The 15,594-nt window shown below is 62.6% G+C and overlaps 1 protein-coding gene across 2 annotated transcripts in view; it reads left to right on the top strand.

Annotated features, from left to right (window-relative positions):
- CCDC85C (coiled-coil domain containing 85C) overlaps positions 1–15,379 on the top strand; it is an 83,315-nt gene extending 67,936 nt beyond the window's left edge. Inside the window, exons 3-7 of one of the 2 annotated variants that reach the window (XM_059914977.1) lie at positions 971–1,009; positions 5,191–5,298; positions 10,177–10,263; positions 11,136–11,234; positions 12,155–15,379. In XM_059914977.1, coding sequence (XP_059770960.1) covers positions 971–1,009; positions 5,191–5,298; positions 10,177–10,263; positions 11,136–11,234; positions 12,155–12,244 — 423 coding nt within the window. In that variant the 3' untranslated portion in view covers positions 12,245–15,379. The remainder of the gene's footprint in view (positions 1–970; positions 1,010–5,190; positions 5,299–10,176; positions 10,264–11,135; positions 11,235–12,154) is intronic. The other variant, XM_059914978.1, reaches the window with a different exon arrangement.
- The last annotated feature ends 215 nt before the right edge of the window (positions 15,380–15,594 follow it).

Below are 15,594 nucleotides of genomic sequence, written 5' to 3'. Positions count from 1 at the left end.
GGGTCATGGGTCAGCCACTGTGACCTCGCCTGTGGGCAATCCAGCAGCTGAGTGTCCTTCTGGACCCCAATTGACATGCAGGCAAGCAGAGACCTGTAAGTTGGTGAGTTGCTCAGATCCACTCAGTTGTGATGGGATTTGGATTTTGCAACACTTGTACCCTCCAGAGTCCCCCACCTGCCTCCACGGAGGTTACATGGCCTGCCCCTCACTCACCTCATCGGAGCAAGTAATGGTCCTGCCAGGGGACCCGTGAGGGGATGACGGTCATTGTGGTTGAGACCTGGTCAGCGCGGTACCCATCAGTTAACAGGCCACGTGGTTCTGGGCGGTACACACATCCGAGTTTGAAAAATGGTTTAGGACCTGAAGTTGCATGGGAGTAGGGGGCAGTGCCAGCTGCGGGTGAGAATATCAGCCATGCGTTAACCACACGTGGACGCCACGCTGCCTCGTCTGAACGCTAATCGGAAGAACCCACTGGATCCCCGGCCACGCCGCAGCCCCTTTGACTCATGGCCTGCTAATGAGTTCTCGTAAAATTAAAGGGGAAAAAAAGAAGGTAAATCTGGTTGGTAGGACCCGTATGTTCTCGTGAGAGACCTTGCAGGCCACCTTCACCCTGAGGACAGGCAGATATCTGGCCTTGCCCAGCTGGCTGGGATCTCGGGGTGCCTCTCAGAAGGGCAGCTGTGTTCCGGTGTGAGCCTCGGGGAGGGCTGTGAAGGGGTTGGGGCCCCAGTGCCTGGCGTGTGGCAAGCGCGCTGTCAGTCCTCGTGCAATCTGGAGTTTCTAAAAACATGGGGCTCCTGTGAGGCGCCTTGGGGACCCCGATCTTGGCCCTTGGCCTCCCTGCTCCAGCCCAGCCGAGGTCCTGGCGGCTTTGGGCTAATGGGTGTCCGGGGGGGGAGGGCAGAGGTGAGGGTCGTGGTTGGCATTGCTGGGTGACACTTGCTCTCTTCCCTTCCAGCTGCCCCGCCCCTATGGCCGCCCGAGAAGCTGGCTTCAGGTAGAGCTGCCCGGCAGGGCTTGTTTGCAGTGCTGTGTGGGGTGGGGGCTGCTTGGAGTGCTGTGTGCCCTGTCTGCTCTGGGTGCCCCCCGCAGCGCCCTCCCGTCTCTTCCTGGGAGCTGACCACCACCTGGGTGCCCTGGTCCTGCCTTTAGATTCATCGTGGGATCCGCCCTCTCTCTGAGCTGGCGTTACTGCCCAGCTTTACAAAACAACAGCAAAAGAGTTATGAGACAGTAGCCTCTTGGCGATGCTCCACCCAGGCCCCTCCTTTCCCACCTCTCACCGGATCTGCCCAGCTTGTGAGGTCAGAGGGCAGGTCGAGATCCCCACTTTGCAGGAGAACCTGCAGTGCCCGGTAGGGTGAGGGCTTGCCGAGGCCGCAGAAGTTAGTGCTGGCTCCCAGCTGGCCCAGGTCCCCGGGCGAGGTCTCCAGGGATGCCTGGAGGTAGGAAGAACCCACCAGCGCCCAGTGCTGGGCTCCCACCCTCTCCGAGCGCTACAGCCTTGCCACCCCTGGGAGGCAGGCGTGACTGCCCTGTGTTAGGGTTTCGGAAAGCAGGGTTGGTGTCACTTGGGATCGGAGCCCTGTCCCCATGATGGAGACACCGACACCTCCCTGTGCCACGAGGGCTGGCAGGCTGAGGGATGGCTCCCACTGATGGGGTCCTGCCCCTGGTCACTGCCTACACATCGGCCCGTGGGCCCTGGGTCTGGGGATCTGAGCGGCCACCTGCGAGCAGATTGCCACGTGGGGACGCCTGGGCGCCCCCGTGTCGGCGCTCACCTTCCATCTCCGCAGTGGCAGGCCTCGCTTCACCTGTCAGGCACTGCCTCCCTGCCTGGGTGCACACAGTAGGGCCATGTCCTGTGGTAGCCTGCGGCCCACCCGAGGGGCTGAGAGCCCTTTGGGACCAGGAAGGCAGGGCGAGTAGCTGCCTCTGAGGGAGCCCGGAAAGCGGCCCCCCAGGGAGGAGCCCTGAGTGGAGGGGCGGGGAGGTGGGCGCCTGGCCTTGTTTTCTCTGAGTTCTGCCCTTGGCCCGTTTCTGTTCAGCACCTCCTTTGACAGTGCTCCCCAGGAGGATCTGCAGGTGGCCTCGAGGGAGCCCCCGGCGTTGCAAGCAGGAGTCCCTGGGCAGGCGATCACTAGGTGCTCCTGCTGGGAGCCCCCTTGCAGCCCCACAGAGGCCCGGAGAGGCTGGGGTAGCCTGAGTTCACACCACCCGCCGCGACCCGCTCTGAGCTGGGTAGCGTTGCAGTGATGGCCCTGGACGGAGGTCCCGGTGCCCTTGACAGTGGGATGGGAGGCTCTGCAGCCTCCTGGGTCCCTCCCTCCCGGTCCAGAACTCCTGTGCTGCTTTTCCGTGGGGGCCAGGGCGGGGTGGAAGCGGCCGTTGCTGTAGCTGCCGCGCTGGGTCATTTCCTTCCCTTTTAAGGATCCGGGCAACCCTGTTCCAGCTCCTGCTCTGTGTGTCAGATCCGCTTCCCTGTGTCCCGAGGGACCCCGTTAGGGGGCCTGGGGGGGCAGGGCAATCCTCTCCTGGGGAGCAGTGGTGCGCCCGTGTCCTGCCCGGCCCGCCGCCCCAGAAGGCCACTTCAGCTTCGCTCCACCTCAGTGGTGAAACCCTAGGGATTTCGTCTTCCAGGGCACCACGAGGAGAATAGCAGGATTTTTAATTTGGATTTAAGTGCAATTATGTTTCTTCATTTCGACGCGTCATTAGCCACGTTGCCCCAACATTCTCCCCGCCAGCTTTGTCGCTTGCTCATAAGTGCTGTGGGCTCGCAAATAGTTACGGACATCACCGGAGGCAGGGGTGGGAATTGCACGCTGCTAATTAAGAACTCCCCACCCTCTTGCACCCACACCTCCTCCCCAGGGAATTATCTGCGGGGGAGGGAGGAGACGCACAAACCTGTGTTTTCAGTAGCGGCACGTGGGCTGCTTCTGAACCCATTTGGTCCGGGATCAGAGGAGCTGTGGAGGAGGGGAGACTCAGCCCAGAGCAGAATCTAGACGGGGTGCGGGTAAGGACAGGGCAGCACCCGCCGTCCTGGTCCCAGGGGCCGATGGGAGAGAGCAGTGGCTCCAACGCCTGGCCCTGTGGTCAAATCCATGCCAGTGTGCGTGTGCGTGTGTGTGTGTGTGTGTGTGTGTGTGTGTGTGTGTTGGGCCAGCCGGGCCTTGCACCTGGTCCCTTGGCTTTCTCTCACCAGGCAGGTGGGGATGTGCCTGCAGAATTGTGTCGGGGCCCCAGTGAGAGGCCTGCGGCCCCAGGGGCGGACATTCAGCGTGTTGAGTTTAGAACGCGCTTTCCATTGGAGAAGATTGTGTAACTGTCACAGAGATCTGGCCAGGAAAATAATTGGTTTTGGGATTTTTGCCTATAAATGGAGCTGGGGGTGAGACCCCCAGGGAGGCAGGGGTGCCCTGAAGGGGGGATCCCCATGGGAGGGTGAATGAGTGCTGGGCGAGGGGCGGCGTCTCTTTCTTGTTGGTGCCCGGTGTCAGAGGCTCGGCTCAGATAGACCCCTGGCTGGGCCAGGGAGGGTCAGTATGCCTTGGGCTGTAACGCCTCAGGTTAACCCAGACAGGCCTTGGTCGGTGCGTGACAGTCCCATTTTAGGATAGAGGACTGTGACCGAGGTCCCCCTGTAAGACCCTGCTGCAACTCAGGGGACCCCACTTCTCTCCCCTCTGGGTCCCTTGGTGACCTTGGCCACACTCCGGTCCTCCCTAGGCCACGGGAACAGTCCTTAGCTAGGCGGCTGGTCTCTGCTTTCCGTGGGTGGGAGCCTGGGGTGGGGATGGGATGGGAGTAGGGTAATGAGGGGAGTGACTGCCTTTCTCACGTTCCCCCTGGCCGCCTCCACTCCTGTCCTGCAGGTACTTACAGGGCATTGCTGTGTGTGCCCAAGCCCTTGAGACCGGGGGGGTCTGACCTGGGTCTGACGGGGGCGGGAAAGCAGAGCCCAGGGCGCTGGTGAGGCTGGAGGTCCCGTGAGAGATGGGGGCCTGGGTCCAGCGGCCGGCGGGGGGAGCTGGGTGTGCGCAGGGGCCTCGGGGCAGAGCAGGGGAGTGCCGAGGAGCAGGAGGAGGGGCCCCCAGGCGCGGCCGCTGCCCCGTCTTGCTCCCCCCAGCCCTGGCCTCTTCCCCTCCAAGGGTTTGTTTGGGCAACTCAACGGCCTGCTGATTTATGGGACGTTCCGCTGCATTTTATCTGCCCAGAAGTGTTTCCGCAGTCCCTTTGAAGTAGAAGAGGGTGTTGGGGTCAGAAGCACCACCCCAGGGTTGTAGTGATGCAGAGGGTCCAGAGGCCAAGGTTTCCGCTCAGCGGGGCCGGGGGACCTCCACTGGATTGAGCGTGACCCCTGGGTCCTCCCCCTCTCTGGGTCCAGCCCCAGCTTCTGGGGGGCTCTGCTTTGCCCCGAGGGGAACCACCTAAGGCCAAATATGTGCTTGTTCATTCATTCAGTCACTCATTCATTCATTCATTCACTCCTGCTTCCCCCCCCTCCTTCTAAGCGTGCCCTGGGCGTTCATTAGTTATGAGCCCGGCTGCGCTGGTACCTGTGGATACAGAGGCTGAGGCCCGGGGCTCACACTCACGGCGGAGGTCACGGGCAGCGTGTCAGGGCGCTGTGCACGCTCACCCCTCGGGCAGCCCCAGCCCCGTGGGGGCGGGAGGACTTCCCCGAGGATGTGGGCCCCAGGGGCTGCAGAGGCCGTTCCCCAGGCCATTCGGGGACCCGAGTGCTGGATGCTGGAGCAGAGGAACGAGGGGGGCGGGGCGGGGCGGGGCGAGCCACGCCCTCATTCACTCACCTGTTTATTCAGCCATTCAAGAAACGTTTATAAAACACACAGCAGGGAGCGAAATGAAGCCCCTGGCCTCGTGGCTCTGACACCTGAACGGGGAGATGGATGTCAACGGCTACTGATGACAGTGGCCGTGAGGACAGATAAAATGGGGGGGTGGGCAGGGAGGGTGCACAGGCCGGGCCTCCAGGCAGGTGTGAGGAACAGAGCAGAGGGGGCCCGCGGAGGGAGCCCCGCCTGGACCCGGCAGACGTGTCTCGTCCAGCAGTCCAGTCCGAGGGCCTGACGGGAGCATCCTCTGCCCGCTCAGCCCAGCCCCTCGCCCCTGCCGTCTAACCCTCTCCCCTTCTCTCTCACGCAGCAGGCAGGCTCCGGAGAGTTCCGGACGCTGCGGAAAGGCTTCTCCCCGTACCACTCGGAGTCCCAGCTCTCCAGCCTGCCGCCCTCCTACCAGGATGTGCGGCAGAATGTAAGTGCCCCTCCCCCTCGAGCCCCACTGTTCCCACGTGGACCGCCCACCTCCGGAAGTGGAGGGGTGAGCCTCGGGCCGGCTGGTGACCCGCCCAGGGCACGAGGATGGTCCACGGCTGAGCTGGGATTGGGATTCTCAGCTTCTGCCTGAGCTGCTTCCGGGGCAAGGCTTGGGCTCAGGTCCAGAGTGGCCTTCGTCATTCCTCCGCCCTCCCGGGACGGCGCCTGGGCTCCCGACCCACGACGCTCCACCCTCGACCCTTAGAACCTTGTAAGGGCCCGGCGTGGTGGTGAGAGGTGGAGGCCCAACTTGGGATCCCGTTGCCGGCAGCGCGGGCTGGGGCAGAGGCCACGAGGCCCAGCCGCCGTCTCTCTGTGCAACTCGTCCGCCTGTGTCACTCCTCGGACACAGCAGGGAGTTGCTGCCCTGCTGGCGCTGGAGCTTGGGGTGGGGCTGCCCTGTGTGCACGTGAGGGCGACTACCCCAGACTTTGTAACGGAGGTGGGGGAGGGGCTCGAGTTTATGGCTGTGGGCTTCCGTTGTCACCAGGGCGCCTCCAGGGTGATCCTGGCTTCTCGCCTGGGCTCTGACCTGCCCTGGGTGGGACAGGGAGGGCAGCGTGGGGCCAGCTCCCTGGGATGTGCATGCCCGGCTCAGGACTGCTCCCTGCAGGTGAATGTGCCCGTCATCCCTCTGTAACCGAGGGATGTATTCTTGTATTCAGAATACACAGAGCTACAGAAGCAGAAAGTACACTAGTGGTTGCCAGGGGCTGGCGGGAGGCGGGAGGTGGTGATGAAAATGTTCTGTTGGATGACTGCACAAATCTGTGAATGTGCAAAAACTACCTCCCAAGAAGCACGCGTTCGCGTGAGCTCTGTAGATGTTCATTGAGCATCTGCTACATGCAGGGCCGTGCTGGGCGCTCTCCACACACAGAAGCCCTGCAACAAGGCAGGGACTTGATGAGAAGTCCCCACGGAACAGATGAGAAACCGAGCTGGCCTGAGGTCACTGCAAGGTGGGCCTGGACTCTCCCCCAGGGTCCCAGCCCTGCTGTCTCCCTTCCATCCCGGCCAGTAAGGGCAGCCCCAGGGTTCCTCCCGGGGCCTCTGCGCTGGCAGGAGCAGGCTGATGCTGCCACTGGCTGCTGGCCGAGCGCTCTGCTGTTTCTCTTCTGAGGCCCTCGCACCTTCGCCAGGAATGTAGCTGCTGACGCTGTGCAGGCAGCAAAGCCTGCCGATGACAGATAATCCAAATATTTATCCAGGAGCCCCGTGGCTGAAAGAGGCCCCATGATGAAGGGCTCTGAAGAGCCCAGCATTGCCCCCACAGGAGTGGCTCCCCCAGCCCTTCACACCCTCTGCCCTCTGTTCATTCTGATCAACTGTGGGAATCCTAACAGCTGACGGTACTGGGCACTGAAGTCTTCTTGGTGAGCTGCAAACTGTAAAGTGCCGTGCAAACCTGGCTGGCTCCTGGGATGTGCAGATGTGAGCAGAGGGAGCTCACTCCCCCAGGCTGAGCCCCTGAGGCCTTGGCAGTGCTGCTCAGTGCTAGCGGAGGGCATGAGTCTTCCGGAAGGCTTCCTGGAGGAGGCCTTGGGAGGGGCTCACTGTGCCTTCTTAAGGCTGCCTGCAGGCCATGGGTTGTCACCCCCCCCTTTGGAGGGAAGGAAGCTGAGGCCCACCGGGGTGGGGTGGGATGGGATGGGACGGTTTGCCAGGGTCGCATGGCTAGTGCGTGCCAGCACCAGGCCAAGCTGGGCTTGGAGGCCAGGGGCCAGCGTGCAGCACGAGGCTGGGGGCAGGTTCCTGGGGCAGACGGAGAGGGTGATGGTGTCTTGTGGGAGGGGCAACCACAAAGGCTGCTGAGGAGGCAGTAGAGGGGCTGGAGCTGAGGTGGAAGCTCAGAGGCCAGGCCTCTTGTGGTGTTTATAGGGCGCTGAGCCCTTGCTGGGCCCTGGAGGGCGCGTGGGTCCACAGGGAGAGGAAGTTTGTTGTGGGGGGGACCCCCTGTGCTCTGACACTGCCGGGGGCCTCGTCTCTTCCACAGCTAGGTGTGGGCACATCTTCTGTAAGGCGACCTGCATGTCCACATGTCAGAGAATCCCGAGGTGAAGCAGGTGACCCTGTGGGGTGGGGACACCTCCTCCCTGCCCAGCTGGATGTCCCCACCCTCCTCACTTCTCCCACCCACTGCCTGTCAGTGGAGCGAGCAACGGAGCTTGTACCCATCAGCGTCTGAGAGGACGAGGCTTTCGACAGGTCCCTTGGGGAAACTGGTTTCCCTACTTTTTTTTGGTCAGTTGACTATTTTTAAGTGTCCATTTCAGTGGATTTTAGAATCTTCACAGATCTGTGCAGTCATTACAGCAGAACATTTTCATCACCCTGGAAAGAAACCCCGTGCTCCTTAGCAATCCCTCCCCGCAACCCCCCGCCCCCAGCCCCTTGGCAACCGCTAATCTACTTTCTGCCTCTCCACATTTGCCTTTTCTGGATATTTCATATAAACCGGAATCATAAAATATGTCATTCTCTGTGACTGGCTTCTTTCACTTAGCACCACGTTTCTGAGATTCATCCACATTGTAGCATGTGTCAGACCTTCATTGCTTTTTACTGTCAAATTTTATTGTCCACATAAATTTGGACAAAATTTTATGTCCAAAAATTGTGTGGGTACCCCACATTTTGTGTGTCGTTCATCAGTGGCTGTGCATGGGTTTGTTTCCATTTTTTGCCTATTGTGACTCGTGCTTCTCTGAACACCCCTGCACAGGCACTTGTGTGGACGCCTTGTGTTCAGTGCTCTTGGGTGTACACGCATCTCCCCGCTTTTGGCTCCAGCGCTGGAGTCCCACAGACCCGGGTTGGAGGCTCGGCCCCCTGGTTTACTAGCTCTGTGGCCTTGGCAAGTCGTGCAGCCTCCCCTTCCTCATCTGTAAAGTGGGAGCATAGAAAGACAGCGTCTGCGCCGAGGGTTGCAATCGGCACTCCGTGGGCTGCTCTGCTCCAAGTGGGCTCTGAGGAAGTCGGGGGGAGGCATCACCGGGCTCTCCAGGCTGTGGTCCTCCCGCCATGGCAGGCCTGCAGCGGTGAGCTGGGTTTGGGAAATGCTCTAAAGGTCGCAGTCCTGACCGCTGTCCGGTGGTGGCTTCAGTCGCAGGATGCCGCGGCTACGCTCTCATTAGCACCTGCCGTCCGCTCGGTGGGGTGGCCCAGGAAAGGGCTGGATTGCACGGCCTATCCCCGGGCACTCCTGGCCTTTGCTTCAGAATCGGCCCCCTTGCAGCGCAGGCGGTCAGGGAGCCCCAGGCGCAGACAGGACCTGAGGCCAGAGGAGCCGAGGGCCGGGCGCCTTCCTGGGCTGTACTTGTGTGCTGTCGCCCCCTGCTGGCCTTTAGCGGGGAGGGCAGCCTTCTGCCTCAGGGTGCGCACCTATGTGTGTGTGACCCGCCCCCAACCTGTCTCCCAGAAGCTGCTTTGGTTCCCCCGCATGACGCACCCGGCCGGGAACCAGAGACCGGGCAGCCTGGGCCAGAGTTAGGGAAACAGCATCCCAGGGCTCTCCATACACCCTGGGACAGAGTTAGGGAAACAGCATCCCAGGGCTCTCCATACACCCTGGGACACAGGGACCCTAGCTGTCGTCCAGACAAGGAAACCGAGGTGCAGAGTGGGTCGGGCGTGCCTGGAGAACCTTGCCCAAGCCCAGCTCTCCCGGACATCAAGGCTGTGGGGTCTGGCCTCTGCTTGGAGCCAAGAGCAGGGCGAGCCTGCGAGGCCCTGGGAGCAAGTCCGGGCCACGTGGGCAGGTGGGGAGAAGGCAGAGGGTGGCTGCTGGTGGTGGAAGATTCCAGGCCCCAAGGGTCCCCGCACAGCGTCCCAGGACCCCTGGGAAGGGTCCCAGGGTGATGGCCTCATCAGCCGAGCTCACTGAGTTGGCCTGGTCTCTGGAGGGGTCATCGGGGGCCACTGACGGAGAAGGAAACCAAGACTCAGAGACACGAAGGATGCCCAAGGATGCCAGGGTCTCCTCCCCATCACGCACTCCCTGGGGTGTTCTTGGTGTTTCATTTCTGCCTTCCGGCATCTGCCGGTTCCCCTCAGGTCCCCTCCCAGCGTCTTCTGACCTCCCGGCTCCTGCCGCCCCGCAGTTCCATCGGTCTCCTTGTGTGTGGGCTCCTTCTGTGCGGCCCTGATCCCTTCTTGACCTTGCTCTGGGGCCGGGGTCCCCACTGCAGCCCCAGCCAAAAGCCCTGTCTTCTGCCCCATGGACACCTGGCCAGAAGGAGCTGGCCAGCCGGGGAGAAGCCGGGCAGACACTCGGCTTCCGACACGGGCGGGCAGAAGGCCAGGGAGTGGATCCCGTCCTCTCCCGGCCTGTGTCCCGGCCCCCCAGGCTGATGTGGGAGGTGGGCACATGGTTGCCAGTTAGGGTGTTGGCAGAATGAGGTGGCACTGTTCCTGGGTGGCCAGACAGAACTGGGAGGGTCAGGGCTGGAAGCCCCGGGAATGCCCTGGGGGGTGGAGGCCGGGGAGGGAGAGGGGCCTTAGGAGGCAGGCCACCTGGGGTTGGAGCCCAGGTCCTGCGCATCTTCCCGGGTGACCTGCAAAGCAGACAGCAGGACCTTCCCTGTGGGCTGTTTAGAGGAGCCTGCGGGATGTGTGTGGGGAGTCGCGATGCTGCCCCCCTGCCCTGGCCCAGTCCCCACGCCCAGCCTCCTCTCCCCCGTCACCTCCACCCCCATTTCCTCCAGCCTGGGCCCTGGGCCCGCAGACGCGGTGCCCTCTCCCCGCTGCTGGTCACACCTGCGGCTGCCACCTGGGAGCCAGCCAGGGCGAGCTGAGACGCACTTCCTTCCCACAGGGCCCGGCCTGCACGGTTCCTGAGCTGTCCTCGGGCGGCTACAGCTCTGCGGGACAGAAGCCTGAGGCTGTCGTACACGCCATGAAGGTGAGGACCAGGCCCTGCCGGCTCCCGCTCCCTCGGGGGCCCCCAGGTCCCTGCTGCACTTCAGGAGCCTGTGACCTTGGACCCCACGTTTGCCCTCTCTGAGCCTGGGGGCAGCTGAGCCGCAGGGCGGGGACTTTGGTCTCTGGGTGGCCGTGGCTGCCTGGAGCACCGCGGAGCGGGGATTCGGAGGCGCTGGGTAGCGGCCCGGGAAGCTGAGGCCTGGGGGAGGTGGGGGGAGGGCTGGCACTCCCCAGGGTCGGGGATGGGGGTTGGGGGGCGAGGCTCAGGTCTCCCAGGCCCACTCTCCTCCTGCGCCCTGCTCAGGGCCTCCGGGTGCGCCCCGGGGTGCATCTCCCACCACGGCATCCCCGTCCCTTCACGTGTATGCGCGCCGCGGACGCAGCGCCCGGTCCCCCGGGTGTGAGGCCCGGCACGGCCGCACAGACACGGCACACTGGCGCCCGTGCGGGCGGTGACCGACACACAGCCCTGACGTGCGTGAGCTGGGCTGTCCGTCCTGAGGCCCAAGTGGGGGCCCGGGGTCGGAGTGAGTCAGTCCCCTTGTGTGACAGTGGCCCCCACCCCACCTGTCCTCTCTGCTCCCGCGTGACCGGTCTTCAGCTCTGCCCCCGGTGCTGACACGGGGTGCTGCTTCCCTCGTGCGGCGTCCTCGGTGACGCTGTACTGCGGGGAGAGGACGCGAAGGGGGGAAGGACGACCTGGCCCTTAGGCCTCTCCACGCCCCTGTTCCCTGCACACCACCCCTCCGTCCCGGGACCCCACGGCTCCCGTTTGCAGCCGGGGCTCAGGGCGACCTGCCTGAGGCCTGCCCGGTGGCGTCTGCCCCTGACCCTGGGACCTGTCCCCTGCAGGTGCTAGAGGTACATGAGAACCTGGAGCGACAGCTCCAGGACAGCTGTGAGGAGGACCTGAGTGAGAAGGAGAAGGCCATCGTCCGCGAGATGTGCAACGTGAGCCTCCTGGGCCCGGGCTGGGGGCGACCTGGGGGGCGGTCCCTGTGCCGCCCTTACTCCCCGCAGGAGGGGCCAGTGACCTGGGGGGCGGGGAGCAGGTGCTGGGGCTTCGGGAGCCCCGGCCTCTCTTTGTCCCCTTGACTTCCTCCGCCTTCCCCCCTCCCTTCCCCTTTCCCCTCCCCTCCTCCCCTCCCCCTTTCCTTTTCTTCCCCTCCCTCTCTCTCCTTACCCTTCCTTCTTTCCTTCCCCCCTTCCCTCCCCAAGAACAGGGTCTCTGACCTCTGGTCTTGCTCGCCCCATTTATCCTGACCCTTGGCCCCTGTCCCCTGTCCCCTGATGTCTGTCTGGCTCCCAGCCTCCCAGCATGCTGGTGCCCCTGCTGGCTGCCAGCGCACAGGTGGTGCTCCCGGGGGTGCAGGCGGGACGCTGCATTCTGCGGGACCCTCCACCCTGGAGCTGGCTGCCTTGGCTTTTGGAAGCTGGGCTTCTCTGGGTCTTTGGGGAGGCAGAGCGTCATCCCCCGACCCGCCTGGCCAATACGCATGGTCTCTTTGGACTCGTGAGGGAGCCAGCAGGGAAGGTGGATCACGGGGCTGCACCTGGGCCTCGCTTGGGGTGGGGTGTCCCGAATCCCCCTCCTCTGCCGCCTCCTGGGTCTGTAGGCCCCACTGGACAGCCGCGAGGCCAAGTCTGCCCCCAGACGTGACCTGCTCGGGGTGGGAGGTATGGTTGTGAGGGTGGACGTGCAAAGATGTACTCTGAGGGTCTCTGGGCCTCACGCGGCCTCCGTGTCCCCTCCCGGCCCCATGGCTCTCGGGACGCAGGTGATTCTGAAGAGCGATGGGGCAGTCTGTGCGCACAGGCCCCTGGGCAGGCTTGGGATGGGCCCTCCACTCACAGCTCGCCCCTCCCCACAGGTGGTCTGGAGAAAACTGGGAGATGCCGCCAGCTCCAAGCCCTCCATCCGGCAGCACCTGTCTGGAAACCAGTTCAAAGGGCCTTTGTAGGGCCGTTCCTCCGTGGACGTGGACTGGCCCTGCCTGGGGTCCCCAGACGTGGGCAGGCCCTCGCGCCGAGCCACCGTCTTCTTTTTCCGTGGTGAATTGTACATAGGACGCTGCCTGCTGTGGCCTGGCTTCCGGGGGTGCGACTCCACTCCCCACCTCTCACACACCAGCAAAGCGGGAAGACTGCTCCCCGCGGCAGAGCGGCCTGGACAGCCTCGTTCCTGCTCTGGGGCCCGGGCTCTGCGCTCCACTGGCGAGGGGCTGAGGCTGCTCAGAAATGTCCGGCCCAGGAACCGTGCCAGGCTGTGCCCAGCCTTGGTGGAGCGGCGCCTCATCAAGCCCTCCATCCCCGGCTGCCACCTGTGCTGGACAGAGGCCGCTGGCAGCTGGACTGATGCACGGGGCACCGCTTCTGACCCGCCTGCTGTGGCCTGAACACTGGCTCCATAAGCACTGGGTCCCCAGAGTCGTGGACGAGGAAACTCACCCGCGGCCCTTCCTCTGGCCCCGGGGCCCGGCCTCCTTGCTGCTGGCTCTGCTTGTTTTTAGAGTTCACGCCCCCACCCCTGGCCACACACTCTGCAGTGTCCCCTCACCCTGTCCTAGGCTGTGCCCTATCTTTTTGGGTCCCTCCTGCCCAGGGCCCGAGGCGCCTCCATTTCTGTGCTTCGCATCATGGGCTGTGTAGAGTCTCTGGGCTGGGCCTCTCTCTCCGCATGGGTGGCACTGGGCCGTGGCTGGGCCTCTGCTCAGGAACGGTTGCCCCCGGGGCTTGGCCCCCTCTTGGATCACTGTGGACGGAGTCACGTGGCCGCAGGTGAAGGAGTTCTGCCCTCCTTGGGAGGAGCCCTGCTTGGCTCTGGTTTTCATTTTCCTGTGTGACCCTCAGCAAGTCACTCAGCCTCTCTGGGCCCCTGGTCGGGAAAGGAGGGCTCAGAGGTTCGAGGCCATCTGCTCTAGTCAGCCTGTGTCCTCACTCACAGCACGCGAGCCAACGGGGTCCTCCTGCTGGAGAGGCGGCTGGTGGGTGGGCTGGGTGGGGCGGAGGCCCCAGCTGAGTTCCGCTGCCTTGCTGCCTCCTCTCGGTGGGCAGTCACCTCCCTTCCTGAGCTCAGCGTCCTCCCCTGCAGAGTGGGCAGCCTAAGGCCCTCCTTGCAGGGCTCTGGGGATCCAATAAGACCTTCAGTGTAAAAGGATCATGTATAAACTGTAAAGCGAGACATGTAAATTTTAAAGTTTGTGTGCGAGGGCAGTGAGGCCCAGAGGGGGTAAGCGATCAGTGGCGTATCACAAACGAGATCCCAGAGCCTGGAGGGTGGGGACAGGCCACTGTTGTAACCAGCCCCGGTCCACCCACCATCTGCAGTTCCTCCCCCATCGCTGGACTCCAGCAGTAATTAGAGCTCTGCGCGCGGGCGAGCGAAGAGCCCGAGAGGCTGGCTTGGCATCGGGCAGGCCTCGTCCAAGGCTCACGCGAGGGATGGGGACCAGGTGAGGGGACGGACGAGGCTGCCCCGTCCCTCTCCCCGGCGGGGACTCTGAGCCGTCCCCACCGCCTGTCTGCCATCGGCACCCTTGGGTCGACACTCAGGGGAAAGGCCCGCGGCCCTCACTGTGCCCGAGGAGTGCGGAACGGGTGCCGGTGACAGCGTCGGGCATGGTCCTCTTGCCCTGGGTGTTATAGGAAGCTGTGGGCTCTCTGGGAGGAGCTGGTCCCTAGGTCACGTGGTGAGTTCCCTGTCACTAGGGGTGTGCACTTGGAGCTGGGTGAACATCCTTGGTCATGTTCTGGGTGACTCCTGCCCGGGTGGGCAGTCAGCTGGAGGGCAGAGGCCCCCTCCCGGGTCTTGGAGTCCAAAGAACCACGGAGCAGCTCGAGGGGGTCTGGGTCTCTTGGGTGGGAGCCACATCTGAGAACCCGTGTGCCATGTCTGGGTCAGGCTGGCTTGGCCACCACTGAAAATAAGCAATAAGTCAGGTATCCTGGTGACTGCAGGTCTCCTGCAAACTGACCCAGGGAAGAACAGCCTCCAAGGGACCTTTCCCTGCCGGAGGGAGGTGACCCTGTCCCCTAGTGCCGCGGTGGCGTCCAGGGAGTGGGTCAGGCATTCCCTCCAGAAGCAGCCTCCCGCCTGCCATGGAGGCAGCACCAGCTGGTGCCGACGTCCCCTTCCTGCCCCTGCCTGTGTCCCAGAGCCAGCACTGCATGGGAATGGCTTTCTAGGGCAGACCCATACCTGTGACAGCATCTCTTTTAACGTAAGCTGTTGAAAAGCCTGCAGCGCCTCTGCGCGCCCCACGCGGGAGCCCACGGCTGGGAGGAGGTCCTGGGGGCCAGCTCGGGGCGAGTCCCCGCTCTGCCACTAGCAGGGAGTGTGCAGAGGGTGACACCGGCGACCCTCCTCCCATCTGGAGCCTCAGCCCTGAGAGCCTCGTGGTGGGGTGTTGCTGAACCTGGTGTCCTTTCATAAACACTCTGATTCTAGTGCCCGAAGCCCCGTGTGACACCTGAGCTGTTGGCTTCCTTTCCCACTGTGATGGACGTCACCCTTCCAGCCTCATCCCAGGTGGCCAAGCCCATCCTGGAATCGGAATCCACTGAGCACATTTTTATCCAAAAGTTATTAGCCACACATCAGTGTTTAAAGAGAAAAAAGTGACCTTTCATTTTTTTTTTTCCTTGAAAACTTGAGAGGAAACAATACATACTACTGACTTTTTTTTTTTTTTTAGAAACAAAGGAAACGCATGACTGCAGAGCGGTAGAGGTGTATATTATTTTTCATAACGTGGGGGAAGTATTTGTGCTGCTCTCTGGGAATGGGCGGACCGCCTGGCCCCTGTCCCCAGGCCGGCAGCCGCGCTCTATCTATCTATCTTCTGTCGGATGTGACCACCTGAGTACTGGGGCCGCCCCCTCCCCGGCTCTGGGCAGAGCTGGGAGCCCTGGACCCCTGTGCCCGTTTCTACCTTCTATTGAACCACTTTGATTTGGGGAGAGAAAAAAAATTAGAACTTTTTGATAGTGTGGTAAAAACATTGATTTCAACTATTTTAGTAAAAGGAGTAACAGAGAAGATTGTGATTGATAGTGTATACTTTGCGCTAGATAAATAAAGGCTCTTTGCAAGCCTCCGTGGTGGGTACGCAGTGCTCATTTGTTTTGGGTGATGGGGCCCCTCAGGGTGGATGGCCCTGCTCCATGGCCTCTATCTAGTCATAGGCCAGAAATGCGAAGCATTTCAAATCCAAACCCTGGTCTAACCCAGGAACCTGTCTACGGAGGGACACTGACAGTTCCAAACCAGCTTGAAACTCAACTGCTTCCTCCCAAGAAAGCCCATTCAGGT

The sequence above is a fragment of the Balaenoptera ricei genome, chromosome 2, assembly GCF_028023285.1.
Source record: "Balaenoptera ricei isolate mBalRic1 chromosome 2, mBalRic1.hap2, whole genome shotgun sequence".
Classification (NCBI taxonomy): Eukaryota; Metazoa; Chordata; class Mammalia; order Artiodactyla; family Balaenopteridae; genus Balaenoptera; species Balaenoptera ricei.
The sequence above is the reverse complement of the archived record's forward strand: the minus strand, read 5'-3'. Positions and strand labels throughout refer to the sequence as shown.